This window comes from Struthio camelus, chromosome 2 (assembly GCF_040807025.1).
Source record: "Struthio camelus isolate bStrCam1 chromosome 2, bStrCam1.hap1, whole genome shotgun sequence".
Taxonomy (NCBI): Eukaryota; Metazoa; Chordata; class Aves; order Struthioniformes; family Struthionidae; genus Struthio; species Struthio camelus.
The window spans coordinates 3,982,457-3,995,887 of NC_090943.1; the positions used below are offsets into that span (position 1 = coordinate 3,982,457).

A 13,431-nucleotide genomic window follows, 5' to 3' on the forward strand; every position below is an offset into this window, starting at 1 on the left:
CCCCCAACCACCTGGCAGCACCCAGCCCCACGGCACCCCCCCAGCCCCATAACAGCCCCCAGCCGCCACTGCTGAGAGCTGCCAGCCCCACAGCCACCTCCAGCCCTATAACACCCCCCAGCCCCATAACAGCCCCCAGCCCCACGGCGCCCCCCAGCGGCGGCGCGGACGGCCCCGGCCCCGCCCCCCCATGACTCAGCATCCGCCGCAGTGCGGCCAGCCCCCCCTCCCCCCCGCGCTGACGTCACTCCCCTCGTCGGGTCAGGGCTCCGCCGGAGGCCCCGGGGGCGTGCCCCGCCCCCTCGCCCCTCCCCTCCCGGGAGGCTGCAAAATGAAGGCCGGCGGACGTCGTCGGCCGCGGTCTCCATTGGCTGGTGGCGGGAAAGGGCTCCCGCGCGGCATGCTGGGAGGTGTAGTTTTCATGCGGGTGGGTACGCTCGGCCGGGCGGGGGGAACTACGGCCAAGGGGGCGGGACGAGCCCTCGGCCAATAAGAGCGAGGGGCGGGGCTAGGCGCGGCAGAAGCCGGCCGGTGTCGAGGTTTAGTGCGTGCGTGCGGCGGCGTGGCGCAGCCGTTTGCGTGGTGAGCGGGGCCGGGGTCACGTGGGGGGGGGGGGCAGGGGCTGCGGGGGGTCACGTGGGAGGGTCTTGGGTCAGGTTTAGGGTCAGGGACCCCCTCCGTGGGTAGGGGCCCCGTGGGGCAGGGTCCACCCGTTGTTAGGGGGCCCCGGGGCAGATTTAGGGGCTGGGACCCCCTCTGTGGGTAGGGGGCCTGTGGGGCAGGTTTAGGGGCTTTGGTTCCCCCGTGGTTAGGGGCCCCGTGGGGCAGGTTTGGGGGCAGGGCCCCTCCCCGTGGTTAGGGGCCCCGTGGGGCAGGTTTGGGGGCAGGGCCCCTCCCCGTGGTTAGGGGCCCCGTGGGGCAGGTTTAGGCTCAGGGATCCTCCCGTGGGTAGGGGCCCTGTGGGGCAGATTTAGGGTCAGGGATCCTCCCGTGGGTAGGGGCCCTGTGGGGCAGATTTAGGGTCAGGGTCTCTCACAGTTTGGGGGCCCCGTGGGGCAGGTTTAGGGTCAGGAACCCCTGAAGGTTTGGAGACCCCATGGCAGATTTAGGGTCAGGGCCTCTCACAGCTTGGGGGCCCCGTGGGGCAGGTTTAGGGTCAGGAACCCCTGAAGGTTTGGAGACCCCATGGCAGATTTAGGGTCAGGGCCTCTCACAGTTTGGGGGCCCTGGGGGGCAGGTTTAGGGTCAGGAACCCCTGAAGGTTTGGAGACCCCATGGCAGATTTAGGGTCAGGGCCTCTCACAGTTTGGGGGCCCTGGGGGGCAGGTTTAGGGTCAGGAACCCCTGAAGGTTTGGAGACCCCATGGCAGATTTAGGGTCAGGGCCTCTTACAGTTTGGGGGCCCTGGGGGGCAGGTTTTGGGGCAAGGTCCACATGGTTGGGGCCTCCCCACTGCCTAGGAAAAGTCACAGGTGTCAGGCAAGGTCAGAGTTAGCAGGGACACGCGCATCCTCCTGCTTCGCTCGCCCCCAAAACCTGCCCGACCTCTGCGTGAGCTGAAGGTCACGGGCACCTCTTGAACTGGATGGATTGATTGACTTTTTGTTCTCCTTTTCTTGTTTGAAACCTTACCTCTGGCTGTCTCCACCTCTCCAGAGTGATAGGAGTGCTGTCATCTTTCCTTCTCCTAATGAGTCAGCCTAAATTATAACTTATATTTGCAATTGCAGGAAGCTGTAGTAGGCCCAGAGAGGCCAAATCCTTTTCCTTGTGGTGGAAGCAGTCATCTGTGTAGTTATTAATTTTAAAAATCAGTCGGTCTGTTGAAATGAGTGTGCACAAAATGCTGTTTGAACGTACAACACGGCCACACTCGCGATGTTTTTTTTTTTTTTGTGTGTGTGTGTGTGCGAGTTTACCAACAAATGTTTAAATTAAATTCCAGGTAGCAACTTGTTTGAAGACTGTGGCGTACTTATTTGCGAGGTATTTTAGTACTAAGCGTGTTGATGGCAGAACCAGAACTAGAACAGAAATCTTGCTAGCAGAAAGCTTCATGGGGCTGCTGAGCTAATTGCGTTATCGTCACTAGTCGCTAATTGAAGAATGATGCTTGTGCTAGAGAGTGAAGAAGGAGCAGGTCTTGGCGTAATCTGTGACAGGGACCGCACTAAAAACCGGCAAGTTTTGGTTGATACCTTCACTGGTTTGGTGACTGTGCTGAGCAGAGTCCTTCTCAGTACGGTCGCTGCTTTTTTCATCTGAGACCTGGGTAGAGGAGAAGTTCGGCGCAGCTGTGGAGCTGTGCTCGTCCTCGTGATGCTGAATATATATCCCCGCACGAGTTGTCTACCGAGATCTTAAAGACTTACTCCCGTTTTGCACTCTCTGTTATCCAGCAGGCGTTTGAAATGATGTTGAAGTGCTGAACGAAGTGGGATAAGCAGTAGTAGTGACTGAATAGCTGCCAAATGCAGGGCTGACCTTCCATAGCGGCTTTTTGCTTTCCATCCAAAGTGCTTCAGTTGCCGTCCTTGGCACGGAGTGAAAGGGGAGGAATGAACTTTCCTGAGGTCACAGCAGCTATTAAGGAATAGTCTGCAGAAAGCAAAAGGGTGAGTTGGAGGTTGGAAGCGCTGAAAGGAAATGCAGCCGGTGACTTAGGCTTTCGGAGGCTTGTAGCTGCCTGTGAGTTTGCGTGGGGGCCCTGTGATTTGTAACGGTGTAAAAAGGGATGGCAGAAACTTGTTACTTCACTGCTTCTTTTTGCTATCATTACCTGTTCTAATATGCAACAATCTTGCTTCCCAAGATGTAACTTGACTTAAACTGTATGTAGCTCATGAGCTGAAGTGAAGTCTTGTGAGCTCTTGTGTTTGTACTTTGCTGCATGGAGCTTTGTGACCTGTGGAATAGGCAAGAGATTGTCTCTTTTTAAAAAAAACTCTCCTAACTTGGTATTTCTCAAATCTGAAGAAAGACTCTTTCTCTTTGCAGCCACCGTCATGTCGTCCGGTCAGGAATCTGTTTTTTCTGAGTATGAGACTGAAAGCAGCCAGACATCAAAGCTGTTAAGAAAATTTAAAGAGACACCGTTTGTACCCATTGGTAAGTTTAAATATGAAGAAACATGGTTACACATATTTTTCTTCTCGTGAGCAAGCAATACGGCAAACACAGTCACATACTGTGAACAGGAAATTACTTTGAAATGACTTCCTCATCCAGGGTTGTTCTCTGGTAACGGCAATATAGAGAACATGTATTTGTTACTGCAAATACAGCAATACAGAGAACATGCTTTTGTTATTCTACCAAAAACAGTGTAATTAGTAAATGTCCTGTTACCTTAAATAGCAAATACAGGACCTACAGTAAAAGCAAAATCCTAAAAAACTGTTTAGGTCAGTAACAGATCCTATATGTAGTAAGGAGTGTATCTTGCCTGTTTCAGAGTGGTTACTGGGAACTGTGTGATCGCTAGGAAGCGGCTTTCAAACTAACAAAGTACAAAACAAAAGTGTCTGAAATACAGTCCGCCTGGAGAAGATCTGACCTTTCTCTGCTGCCATCCTTTAGTCTAAAATGCGTTTTCTTATTAGGTTTTGGGGTACCCCAACTTGAGGAGGTCTCTCTGCTGAGACCCTGAAAAAGCCCATCTAGCTTCCAAGGAGAGGTCAGCTGTACGGGCCCTGAGAACGTCTCTCTGATCAGGAAGTGCCTCTTATCCATGTAACCTGCAGGAGGCAGGTTTCGATTTATAGCCGCCTTAAATGGAGAGCAGGCAGGTCCCTCGGGTGAAGCGTTCTAAGCTTTTGCCAACATAAATGTCACCGGTTTCGATGGCCACAGGACTTTGCTCCCCAGCTCACTAGAGCATGCTATGGACTTTTCATGTGAGTTCAGGTTTTTCTAAATAGATTAGCAAAATTTACTTTAAACCTATGTCAGAGCCGGTTTACAGGCCCCCAAAGTCTACCTTTTTTTTAAAGGTTTTAGAGCTTCTCAAAAGCAACTGGTAATAATCCTATTGAGGGAGCCAAGTTGTCTAGGCACTCAGCAGTAAAATATACACAACACTTAACACTTGGCAGCCTCCTTTGAACCGCATAAATAAGCGTCTTCAATATGGAATAAAGTGGCCGGAATTGGGAAACCCTGTACAGTGCTTGTTCTGTATTCTGCGAGAGCATTGACATACATAGGCTGGAGTTTGCACAGTCTGGCCTGTGTTGGGTCTACTTGGTCTGTAGAAATGAGAGGTATTGCCCATGAAAGATCTTCCTGAACCTGTCTCCTGGCAGCGCAGGGCAAATAGCGTGTGGCTTGTCCTGTTTCAGTGAAAGCAGGTCAATTGTGACAACACCCAAAACAGCGACTTCAGCGAGTGGGTGGCTACGTCGAGGTGCATCCACGTGCCAGTAGCGCTGGATATCAGAGCTGAAGCTGAGTGTTCCTGTTGGATGTGAGCTTTCTCCCAAGAAAGAGGGTGCCAATAGTACTTGTGCTTTCTGAAAAATATCAGACTCTGATACTCTGAGGATGTCCCATGACTTACTGTCTTTTCATTCTGATATGGTTCCTGAATGGAAATCTGTCACTGTTCTCTGCACTGACTCGTGCATTAAATGAGATGGCACTAGAGTGAAAACAGTAGGAAGGCCTGGGATTCGTCCTCTAAACGAGCACAGCGATTACACAAACACGTGCTTATTCCCAGGCTTTCTTATGTAAGTAGATCACTTTTCGTATCTTGCCAACTTTGTCCTTTGCTCATAAGGATGCTTTCTTTGCTTTGCAGGAATGGCTGGCTTTGCCATGGTGGTGGGCTACGGGCTATACAAGCTGAAGCACCGAGGTGACATGAAAATGTCGCTTCACCTGATTCACATGCGAGTGGCAGCGCAGGGCTTCGTAGTGGGAGCAATAACGTGTGGTACGTACAAAACAGGAGGCTGCTCTTCAGCACTGGCAAACTGAACCATGGAGCCCCTCTCAAATCCCTTCTCTGGTCTAGCAGATAACACCAGCGTGCATTAAGTACCCTTTGGGTGGAAGCGTTCAGGTTATTATATTTACACGTGTTTACAGCCAGTGCTGTTTATGAACACTTGGTTTTTGGCTGATTGTTTGCTCAGCCTTTCTAGAGTAACACAGTGCTTAAGAACACGTGTTCCAATATTAAACTGCACTCTAAGAGTACCAGTTTTGGCTACTTTTAGACATGGCGAGTATGTGAGGTTCGTCATCTCCTTAAACATTTGAAAAAAATCTAAGTATAAAATATAATTTTACTTGGAATAGGAAAGGTGGGTGAACTGGAGGGAGGTCACAGCTACTAACAGCAGAGAAAAATGAAGAGCTAGTGGGACCAATATACAAACCTTACAGTGATTCAGTGTTTCACAGATAATATTTTTCTGCAAGCATATAAATGTGAAAGTGCTGAAAGTGAAAGAAATGCTTTGAAACAGGAGGGAATTTTGCGTGAGAGTAGCCCACGTTTAAATTACTGTTAAAGTGTTGAAATTAGAGGCATAAAGACTGATGTCAGTATTTTTCCATTGGAAATGGAAAAATTGCTGTTGCTGAATTTATTGCTTTGGAAAGCAGCTTGTGTAGACAGTGGTATTTTCAGGGCCGGAACTGTATTCTTGAATGTATTCAGTGCATCCCAGGTCTCACCTGAGTATTTCGGCAGCATACCTGTGTAAACTGCATATCCTATGAAACAGTGTTTGCCTATGTGTATTCCCAGAAGGTACAACAGAAAAGCTTGACTTTGGCAGCACAGCAAACTGGAGTTTGCTGGTCATCTGCCTACTGCTAGAATAGGAAAAGTTTCTCTGTAGATGAGGGATTTTTGAAGTGTTCTTCCTGGCTATTAAAAATACAGACAACAGAAGAACAAGGGAAATGTGAATTTCTCTTGCTCAGAATCTCAGTTCTTACTGTTTACCCATGGGGAGTTTTTTGAAACCCAGCCTTTATATGGAACAAAGATTTCTAATTTTGCTTGTGTTTCTGTCTTCTAGGTGTGCTGTATTCAATGTTGCGGGACTACGTGGTAAAACCCAAGGAGTAGTGGGAAGATGATTGAAATCTATGTCCTGGTGGTGGCCTGTGTACTGCAGCTATAAACCTCCTATCGAGGCGTTCTTGGAAAAAAACAAAAAACCAAAAAACATATGTTATTAGAGGATTACCCTGTATCTGTCTTGTGTATGGTACCCTGTCTTGAGGCTGTCAGTCTAAATGATCGCGTGCACGGGGGTAGTGGGTATCAAGGTTTGTTTTTGATCGACACTGCCCTATTCCAGCTCTTAGGGGATGTAGTAGAGTACGATCCCTTTATCTTCCCCTTGAGTGTTAACTCACTCATACAATTGGTGATTTCTTTTGCTGCCATTGCCCAAACTGACAAAGTCTAAACCTGTCTGAGCCTCAGCCAGGATAGAAGAGAGGCCACGTCTACAAGATATGTCGTGAATGTTTTACTATGTCATTTTCTATTCTGTATATTTGTCAATCTCCAGCCTTGTAATTTAGAAGCTTCCACTAGCACTAAATGATTCCTAAAATATCAAAAGGTCTATAAACATCTATTTTTTTTTTTTATTTAAGGTGTGAGATAAGTATTTGGTATGTTGCAGCTATATTTAAATATATTTATTCATTGTTAATGACTCAAGGCACAGGCTCCGTATTTTTACTAGATTATAGATTTTGAGATTCGTGGATTGCTAAATCTTGTAACTATTTTCAGTGTGCTTTTGGGTAACATTTAAAGGTAACCTTTAAAATATACATTGTGAAAACTAAATCTCCGTTTGGTGTTCTAAAGCTTTTAAAGTATAGGCTCTAGCTTTTGACTTTGCAGTTGTTGTTCTGCGTAGAAACTCTTAAAATGCTGAAATTTGAAAAGTCCCCGTCATCCTTGGCGAGATGTAAAACGCTTCTCTGTAAATTGCCGATGTCGTTCTGCAGGGGAACCCCTTGCCTTTCAAAGGGTGGTCGCAAGAATAAACGCGGTAAGGCGAAATTTGTAAAATCCGTCTTTTCTCCGACTTGCTTGCGTCCCACGGCCGCGGTAGGATGTTTCTGCGTAACAAACCCGCCGAGGTACCGACACACAACACCTCGCTCGAGCGTGAGCGCTGGAGACGACCAGCGTTTGGCTACGGATTTGTCTCTTGGCAGGTGCCTCCCCTGCGCCGCAGCCTCCGGCCGAGGGACGCGGCGAGCCGGGAGCGCTGACTAAAAACCAGGCGGGAGGGTGAAATGGCGGGCGCGAAAGGCCCCTGCCCGGGCAGGCGGGCGTTAAACCGAGCTCCATCCCGGCTGGGGTCTGCGGCGCCGTGTGAGAGGGGAGGCCGTGAGGAGCTAACACGTCGCCAGCCCGCAGCGCCGCCTTTTCCCGTGACCGAGGTGGGGCGGGAAATCAGCGCGGCTGAGGGCGGGCGACATGGCGCCGGCGCTGAGGCGAAGGGCGCGAGCCCCGCCCCCTTCCCCCCCCCCCGGCTGCGTCACGCGCTGCCCTTGCCTTGCCCTTGGCGCCGGGGGGCGGGGCGCGCGCCCGGTCGCTGCGGGGAGGGGGGCGGGGCCGCCGTTGCTATGGGAACGGCGTGGGGCGCGGGAGCGGCGCGCGGCGGCGGTAGGGCCCGGTGGTGGGGGGAGGGGCGGCCCCACAGGCGGTTTGGGGTGGGGGGGTGGGGGGGGAGCCTCCCCTCTCCGCTCTGCCGGGTCATTGCTGCGTTAGTCCAAGATCCCCTTTTAGCCAGGGCAAAGGGGCAGCTGGATGTTTTCGCTGACAGGAAACATCAACCAAAAGGAAGGAGGAGGTGGTGGTGGTGGGGCCGGGGCGCGTGAGGGAAACTGCTCGTTTTCCGTCACGGAAAGGTCTAGGCGCTTCGACGGACAGCGCGTTGGCGCTCGATGCTTGGAAATTTTAGGGGGAGAAAAGATGCCGACCCACGCTGCTGGCGTACCAAAAGGCGCTGGAGTGAAACGTGGTGGTTCTGCCTCTGTTAGTCCCACGTTAAGCCGAAAGGATGTATGTGGGGAAGGTTATATCTTTGGGGCTTTAGGAAGGCTGGATGGACCTGGGTCCTGCACAGTCCCTGTGCTTTTTACTCAGCATAGCCGTTGTTTCCACCCTTGCTTGGGTGTGACCCTAACTTGCTCCTCTCTAAAGATGTTTATTTTAATCAGACCTGTTTAAAAACCTTTCCTAACGTTGCGGCTGCACCGCTGAGAGCGGAAAGGCCTGAAGACCGTGTTTGAAGGCCCTCGATGGAAAAAGGCGCTTAAAGGAAGGCCGTGGCTGGAGGAGAAGGTGGCCGGGGGACCGTGCGGAGGAGGTGGATGTGAAGAGCTACGCAGCCGCTGTTAGGAGAGGGTGTTTGGAAAGTGATGCCATTCTCTGCTGCTTGCTCTTTTCTTCTTCTTACGCTTTTAGTAGACAATGGAGCCGGACACGACAGTGAACGAGCATTTTAAAAGCCAGTTTAAGGCCCTCCAGGAACACCAGCAAAGGAGGCTGCAAAATCTGATGGAGAGGAAGAAGGGAAAGCAGAACAGTCGGAAGGGTAATAGTGGCAAAGCAGAGGAGACTTTCGGAAGCCAGAATGACCTAAATCTCTTTGAAGTGGGCCAGCCCGAAAATGACGACGTCCGCAAAAGGTAAAGGTGTAGCGGCACTGTTCCTTCAGGAAGTCAAAGAAATACGTTTTGCTTCTGATCTTAGGAAACTCATATTAACTTTACAGAGTGCTCAATGTCTGCCTTTGTATACTGGACTTTCGTTGTGATAAGAGAAGTCTCACTGTCTTTAATATCCTCAGAGCATTGTCATGTGCTCTTTCTTATCAATGTTTCACTAGTGAGCAAGTGAAAGAGTCTAAGGGGGATGTGCCGGGGCAGCTAGGTACCACCTGAACAAGTCCTGTCACTCAGGATCACTAACATCTGCTGAACTGCCTAGCTTTGTAAATCGTTCCCTATCACGGATACGCTTCCATTGGCAGGTCTGTTCAAAGCATCACACAGCTAACGAGTGTGAGCCAAAGCCCTGTAGCCCGGAAAAGTGTTTCCCTGCCTGTCTTTGCAACGTGACCTCATTTAGCAGGTCAAAAGACAGCCGGCTACGTAGGAGGGTCTGATAGATAGGGTTGCCTGGTGATTAAGATATTTAACAGGGTTATGCAAGTAAGGTTTTAAATCTCACTGGGGACAGGGCTTTGGATGTCATCTCCCCCACTGCGGGGAGTATCTTAACTATGAGGACACTGGGTATTCTGGAGTGGATCTCCCTCTTAATCTCACTTTTGGAGTTGTGTGCATAATTCAGCTTCCTAGAGCAGACATTTGAACCCACATCTCAGATCATTCATCTACCTCCTCGGAAGCAGTCAGCCCCTCTCTCTGACCCAGTTAATAAATATTTATACAAACTAGAACATATTGAAGACATTGCAAGGGCGTCTGCAATCGTTGCAGTGTTGGGCAGGGTTTGCTCCTTTTCAGTAGTGAAGCCGGCTTAAAAAATTCCTCCTGCTGCTTCCCATTCCACCTTTCTGCAATGGTGCTGATACAGCTGTTGCAGGGTTGTACTGGAAACTGGATTCACTTTCTGAGGCAAAGGTACTTTTAGCTCAATTCATTTCAGTGATCCACTTTACAGCTTTAGCCCCACGAACTGTTTTATTGGCACCACGATGGGGTGGTGAACTGTGACTCAGGAGCAGGAAGAAGGGGTTGGCATCTCTGCCAAAAACCAGCAGGAAAGAATAGGTAAAAAAACATGAGGTGGAAAACCAGAGTGGGGAAGGGCACCTCAACCAAGGTTTATTGCTGTAGGCCCTAAACACTGATCTTCCCTCTATGTTACTAGAGGCAACTCCCTGCTCGGCTTGTTTCTGAAGATTGCTTCCTTAAATGTCTAATAGTCTCCATGCACTGTGAGGAAAAGCTGAGCGCTTAAGCTGCAGTGGAGCTTCAGCAATAAGGCAGGGAACCCAGGAGTTAATCACTGCAATGTTCAGGTACCTCTGGGAATCGGGTGCTCATCCCACAAAGGAAGTCTGTGCGGAAACAGAGCGCTAAGTTTCTAGAAAGAAACTAATGCTTTTAGCCTTGCACCGTGCTTTCTCTTCACAGACAGGTCCCCCCACCATGGCTGATTGGCCAGTGCATGCTTCAATCGGACCTCTACCAGCTGTCCTGCTCCCTTCAGAATTATTCCTGATAGTACATACAGATTACTATGGAGATCTGAGTTTGTTCTTGGGTTTTTTTTTTTTTTTTTAAATGGATCCCTGCATGTGAGATGTGGATTTGTCTGGTGGGAGAGAGGGGTTTCAGCACTCCCATAGCACCTGCTGGTGCCATGTGCATGCTCTGAGGTGCAGAATACAGGAGAGTCCCAGCAGTTCTGGGAGCGCTTCTCTCCCTGTTGGCCATTTGGTAGTTCAGATCTGAGAAAGTCAAGAGCTATTACTTTCATTTTCAATGGGATTTAGTGTAAAAAAAGTTCCCATTTGACATGGCAGTAACAGATTGCTGATTCATCTGGATCATCCTTTGCCTGTGGCATCCTTTACCCACTTGTGAAATAGCTGCATTTGGCAAAAGGGTGGTATGAGTGTCTCAAATCCAGGCAGACTCAACTGCTTCTGGAAGGGATTCACTGTTAGGTACTGATGCTATTTTACAGTATTCCCATGACAACAAGTTAGAAACGTGTTCCAGAATAACAGGACTCCATATGGTTTGCAGTGACAGTGATTTCAGCATGTCAAGTTTGTTTATAAAAGCATTTTGAAAACCTTCTCCTCTCAGAAGTCTCCCTTCTTCTGAGCTTGGGGAGCCCATTTTTCCTTCCTTCCTTCCGTCCTACTCCCAAATTTTGTTTAGGCAAGTGGTTAGCTGACCTTTCTGTCCTGTTTTGTCCTTTCTGTAACTGTCCTCCCTGGTGGTTTGGTGCCCCTCGAGATTAAATGATTCTCTCCATCACATGAAGAATCGAATCTGTGGCAGTACCTGGGAAACGTACTTGCCACAATTTTGGCCATAGGCCTTGCTTCATAGGTTTCCCTGGCTTTGTTTCCTTGAACAAGAGTAAAAAAGATTAGCTTTCTACAGCCTGTTTCTTCTGGCTGGCTTTCCACAGCTGGGCCACTTGGGTGGAACCAGCTCCCTCCTTCATGCCTTTGTAGAGTTAGTAGGTGATACGATGTGATGGAGAGGGAACTCCAGCTATATACACAGTTAGGATTTCCATCCATCCTAATAAAAGTAATGTACATCAAGTTTTGGAAGCCAGCTCTGAGGAAGACATGATCAGATGTGTTAAGAACTTAGAATTTTTTGTCGTTAATTCCATAACTATTGAAAATGATTTTACGCATATGATAGCGTCCTAATCAAATCTGAACGGTTTTGTTGCCCACTTCTATGAGTGGTACTCAGAGGTGTAACTTAGTTTTGTCTTTTCTCTGCTCAGATTGCTGCTTTCTTTGGTCCTCCTCTTTGTAAACAGCTGCCTTTGATCTCCCTTTGATTTGAGGCTTTGAAACAGAAATGCATTGCTTAAGTATGGATTGTGAAGTGTCCTGTAAATTGACTGTGCTAGCTGTTTTTTCTAGCAGTGCTTTAAGGGGTCATTTATTCTGACATGCACATACGGAGTGTGCATTTAAACTTGCTTTTTGAATAGAAAAGATTTAGGTGGCTAGTGAGACAGCTAACCTAGTTGGCTGTGGGTTATGTTTATACCCACAGGTATATACTGTAACAACTCCGGACTTTAGTCAGAGCTCTGTGATTATCCAACTTATCTGCTTCCTCCTTCGTTTGTAGGCCGGAGCAATCCAGTCTGTAGGTGAAGGGGATGGGACGCTGTTCTGGATTAAGTCACCAAAATGTAGATATCCAAGCTGCTGGCATAGATGATGAAAGTCCAGGGCTCAGTTCAGTTGCCTGACGTAGGTTACCAGTGACATCGAGATGCCATGGGTTTCAGGAGTGTCTGCGTGAAAATGACAGCTGATCTGCATCCTTCAGGAGCAGCTGGAGGCTGGGCAGGCAGCTGACATGTCTCTGGACACCTGTGTGTGGGACACCTATGTGAGCTGAGTCCATCATCAATGGACTTAGTGGTTTTTAGAGAGCGTTTCAGGTCACCCTGCAGTAGCAGCTAGTCTGTAGGCTGCACCAGTTGTTTTAACTAGACCTCCTTTGACTCTTGTGCGTGTTTTGGCATGCTGCTCACAGCAAGACGCTCATGTCTTGATATGGAGGGGCACCCCACCCAAAAACTCAGATAGAAGGAGGCTGGCTCAAACTCAGGCTCTGCTCCTGCAGGCAGAATGGGTATCCCTGGCTTGAGCGCACAAACATGTTTACCAAAGGCAGGATCAGCACAGCTTTTCTTAGCTCTCTTCTCTCCGTCTCTGGGGAATGGAGACAGGTTCATTTCCACTCTGAAGTGCTGTTGTCTGGAGGAGCCTGGCTAAATTGTACGTCTAATGTTGGATCATGTTAATAATGCTTGGTCTTGTTTCACCTATCCACACGTGGGTGGCTAGCGCTGTGTGAGAGGCTCTTGACTCTCTGCCTAGGGCCCAGAAGTTTTCCCAAGGATCCTGCGTCATGGCTAGTGACCTCATGTAGATGGTTCATATATCCTGGGGCATCTCAAATAGAAGTGTGTATGTCAGCAACTGAACTGAGCTCCTCAGGCCTAAACTTCCACGTTTTATGTTTGGAGGAGTTGTCATGTAAGCAAAGAGATTAAAATTTCTCATTCTCTGGGTGTCTCAGAAAGATGAAACCCATAAATGTTACTAAATGTGCTAAAGAATAGGAGAAGCAAGGCTATTTCCTCCCTTTCAGAGGGCTTTCTGGTATTCATTGTTTCTAAATGAATTGCAAAAAGTAACATGAACAATGCAAATTGATGTCAGTCCATCCTGGTGGGAATCCAAGAAAATCAGACAAGGACACAGGAAACTGGTCTTTTGTGAATTGCCATGAAGCGTTCCTTTTTAAAGAGAGAACCTCTGCAGTAGCTTTTGTAGTTTATGCTCTGTAGTGAGCATTTCATTTGAAGAGTTTGAGGCTAAACTTAGAAAAGGAATGGGAGCTTCTATTGGCTTTGGTAAGTATAGAAAGTAAACTTTGAACGTCACAGATGCTGAAAGGGGAGCCTGCCTGGCTTCCGCTAAAGAACCAGATCAGTTCAGAGTGACTGAGATAAGACTATTCAGTAACCTCAGGAGCCCTGGAGGGACACCTGTTCTGTGATGTTTCACTCCAAACAACACAAGGAAGTGCACAATTTCTGAAGAAGAAAGAAGCCAACGGAATAGATCAGCTATCAGATCATCAGCTTGAGATCTGAGCTGAAGTTCAAGATGTTCTGCCTAATTC

General features: G+C 48.7%; 2 protein-coding genes across 13 annotated transcripts in view; both read left to right on the forward strand.

The window, feature by feature from the left end:
* The first annotated feature begins 484 nt into the window (after positions 1–484).
* Positions 485–7,053, forward strand: HIGD1A (HIG1 hypoxia inducible domain family member 1A). Of its 3 annotated transcripts, XM_068934105.1 has the most exons (5): positions 522–582; positions 2,400–2,615; positions 2,998–3,108; positions 4,802–4,936; positions 6,036–7,053. In XM_068934105.1, exons 3-5 carry the CDS (start codon positions 3,006–3,008, stop codon positions 6,083–6,085), a joined length of 288 nt encoding a protein of 95 aa, XP_068790206.1. In that variant the 5' UTR covers positions 522–582; positions 2,400–2,615; positions 2,998–3,005; the 3' UTR covers positions 6,086–7,053. The 3 variants fall into 3 exon arrangements, with proteins under 3 accessions (XP_068790205.1, XP_068790206.1, XP_009682483.1); XM_068934104.1 differs by lacking the exon at positions 2,400–2,615 and having other exon boundaries at positions 485–582; XM_009684188.2 differs by lacking the exon at positions 522–582 and having other exon boundaries at positions 2,408–2,688.
* Positions 7,054–7,409: 356 nt separating this feature from the next.
* CCDC13 (coiled-coil domain containing 13) overlaps positions 7,410–13,431 on the forward strand; it is a 38,611-nt gene continuing 32,589 nt past the window's right edge. For 4 of the 10 annotated variants that reach the window (XR_011139494.1, XM_068934102.1, XM_068934103.1 and 1 more), the window contains exon 1: positions 7,861–8,682. Coding sequence is in view for 9 of the 10 variants with exons in the window: in XM_068934102.1 (XP_068790203.1) it covers positions 8,465–8,682 (218 nt within the window). In the remaining variant the exon portion in view is untranslated. Of the gene's footprint in view, positions 7,429–7,592; positions 7,655–7,860; positions 8,683–13,431 lie in introns of those variants that run through there. The other 6 variants (XM_068934094.1, XM_068934099.1, XM_068934095.1 and 3 more) reach the window with 4 other exon arrangements.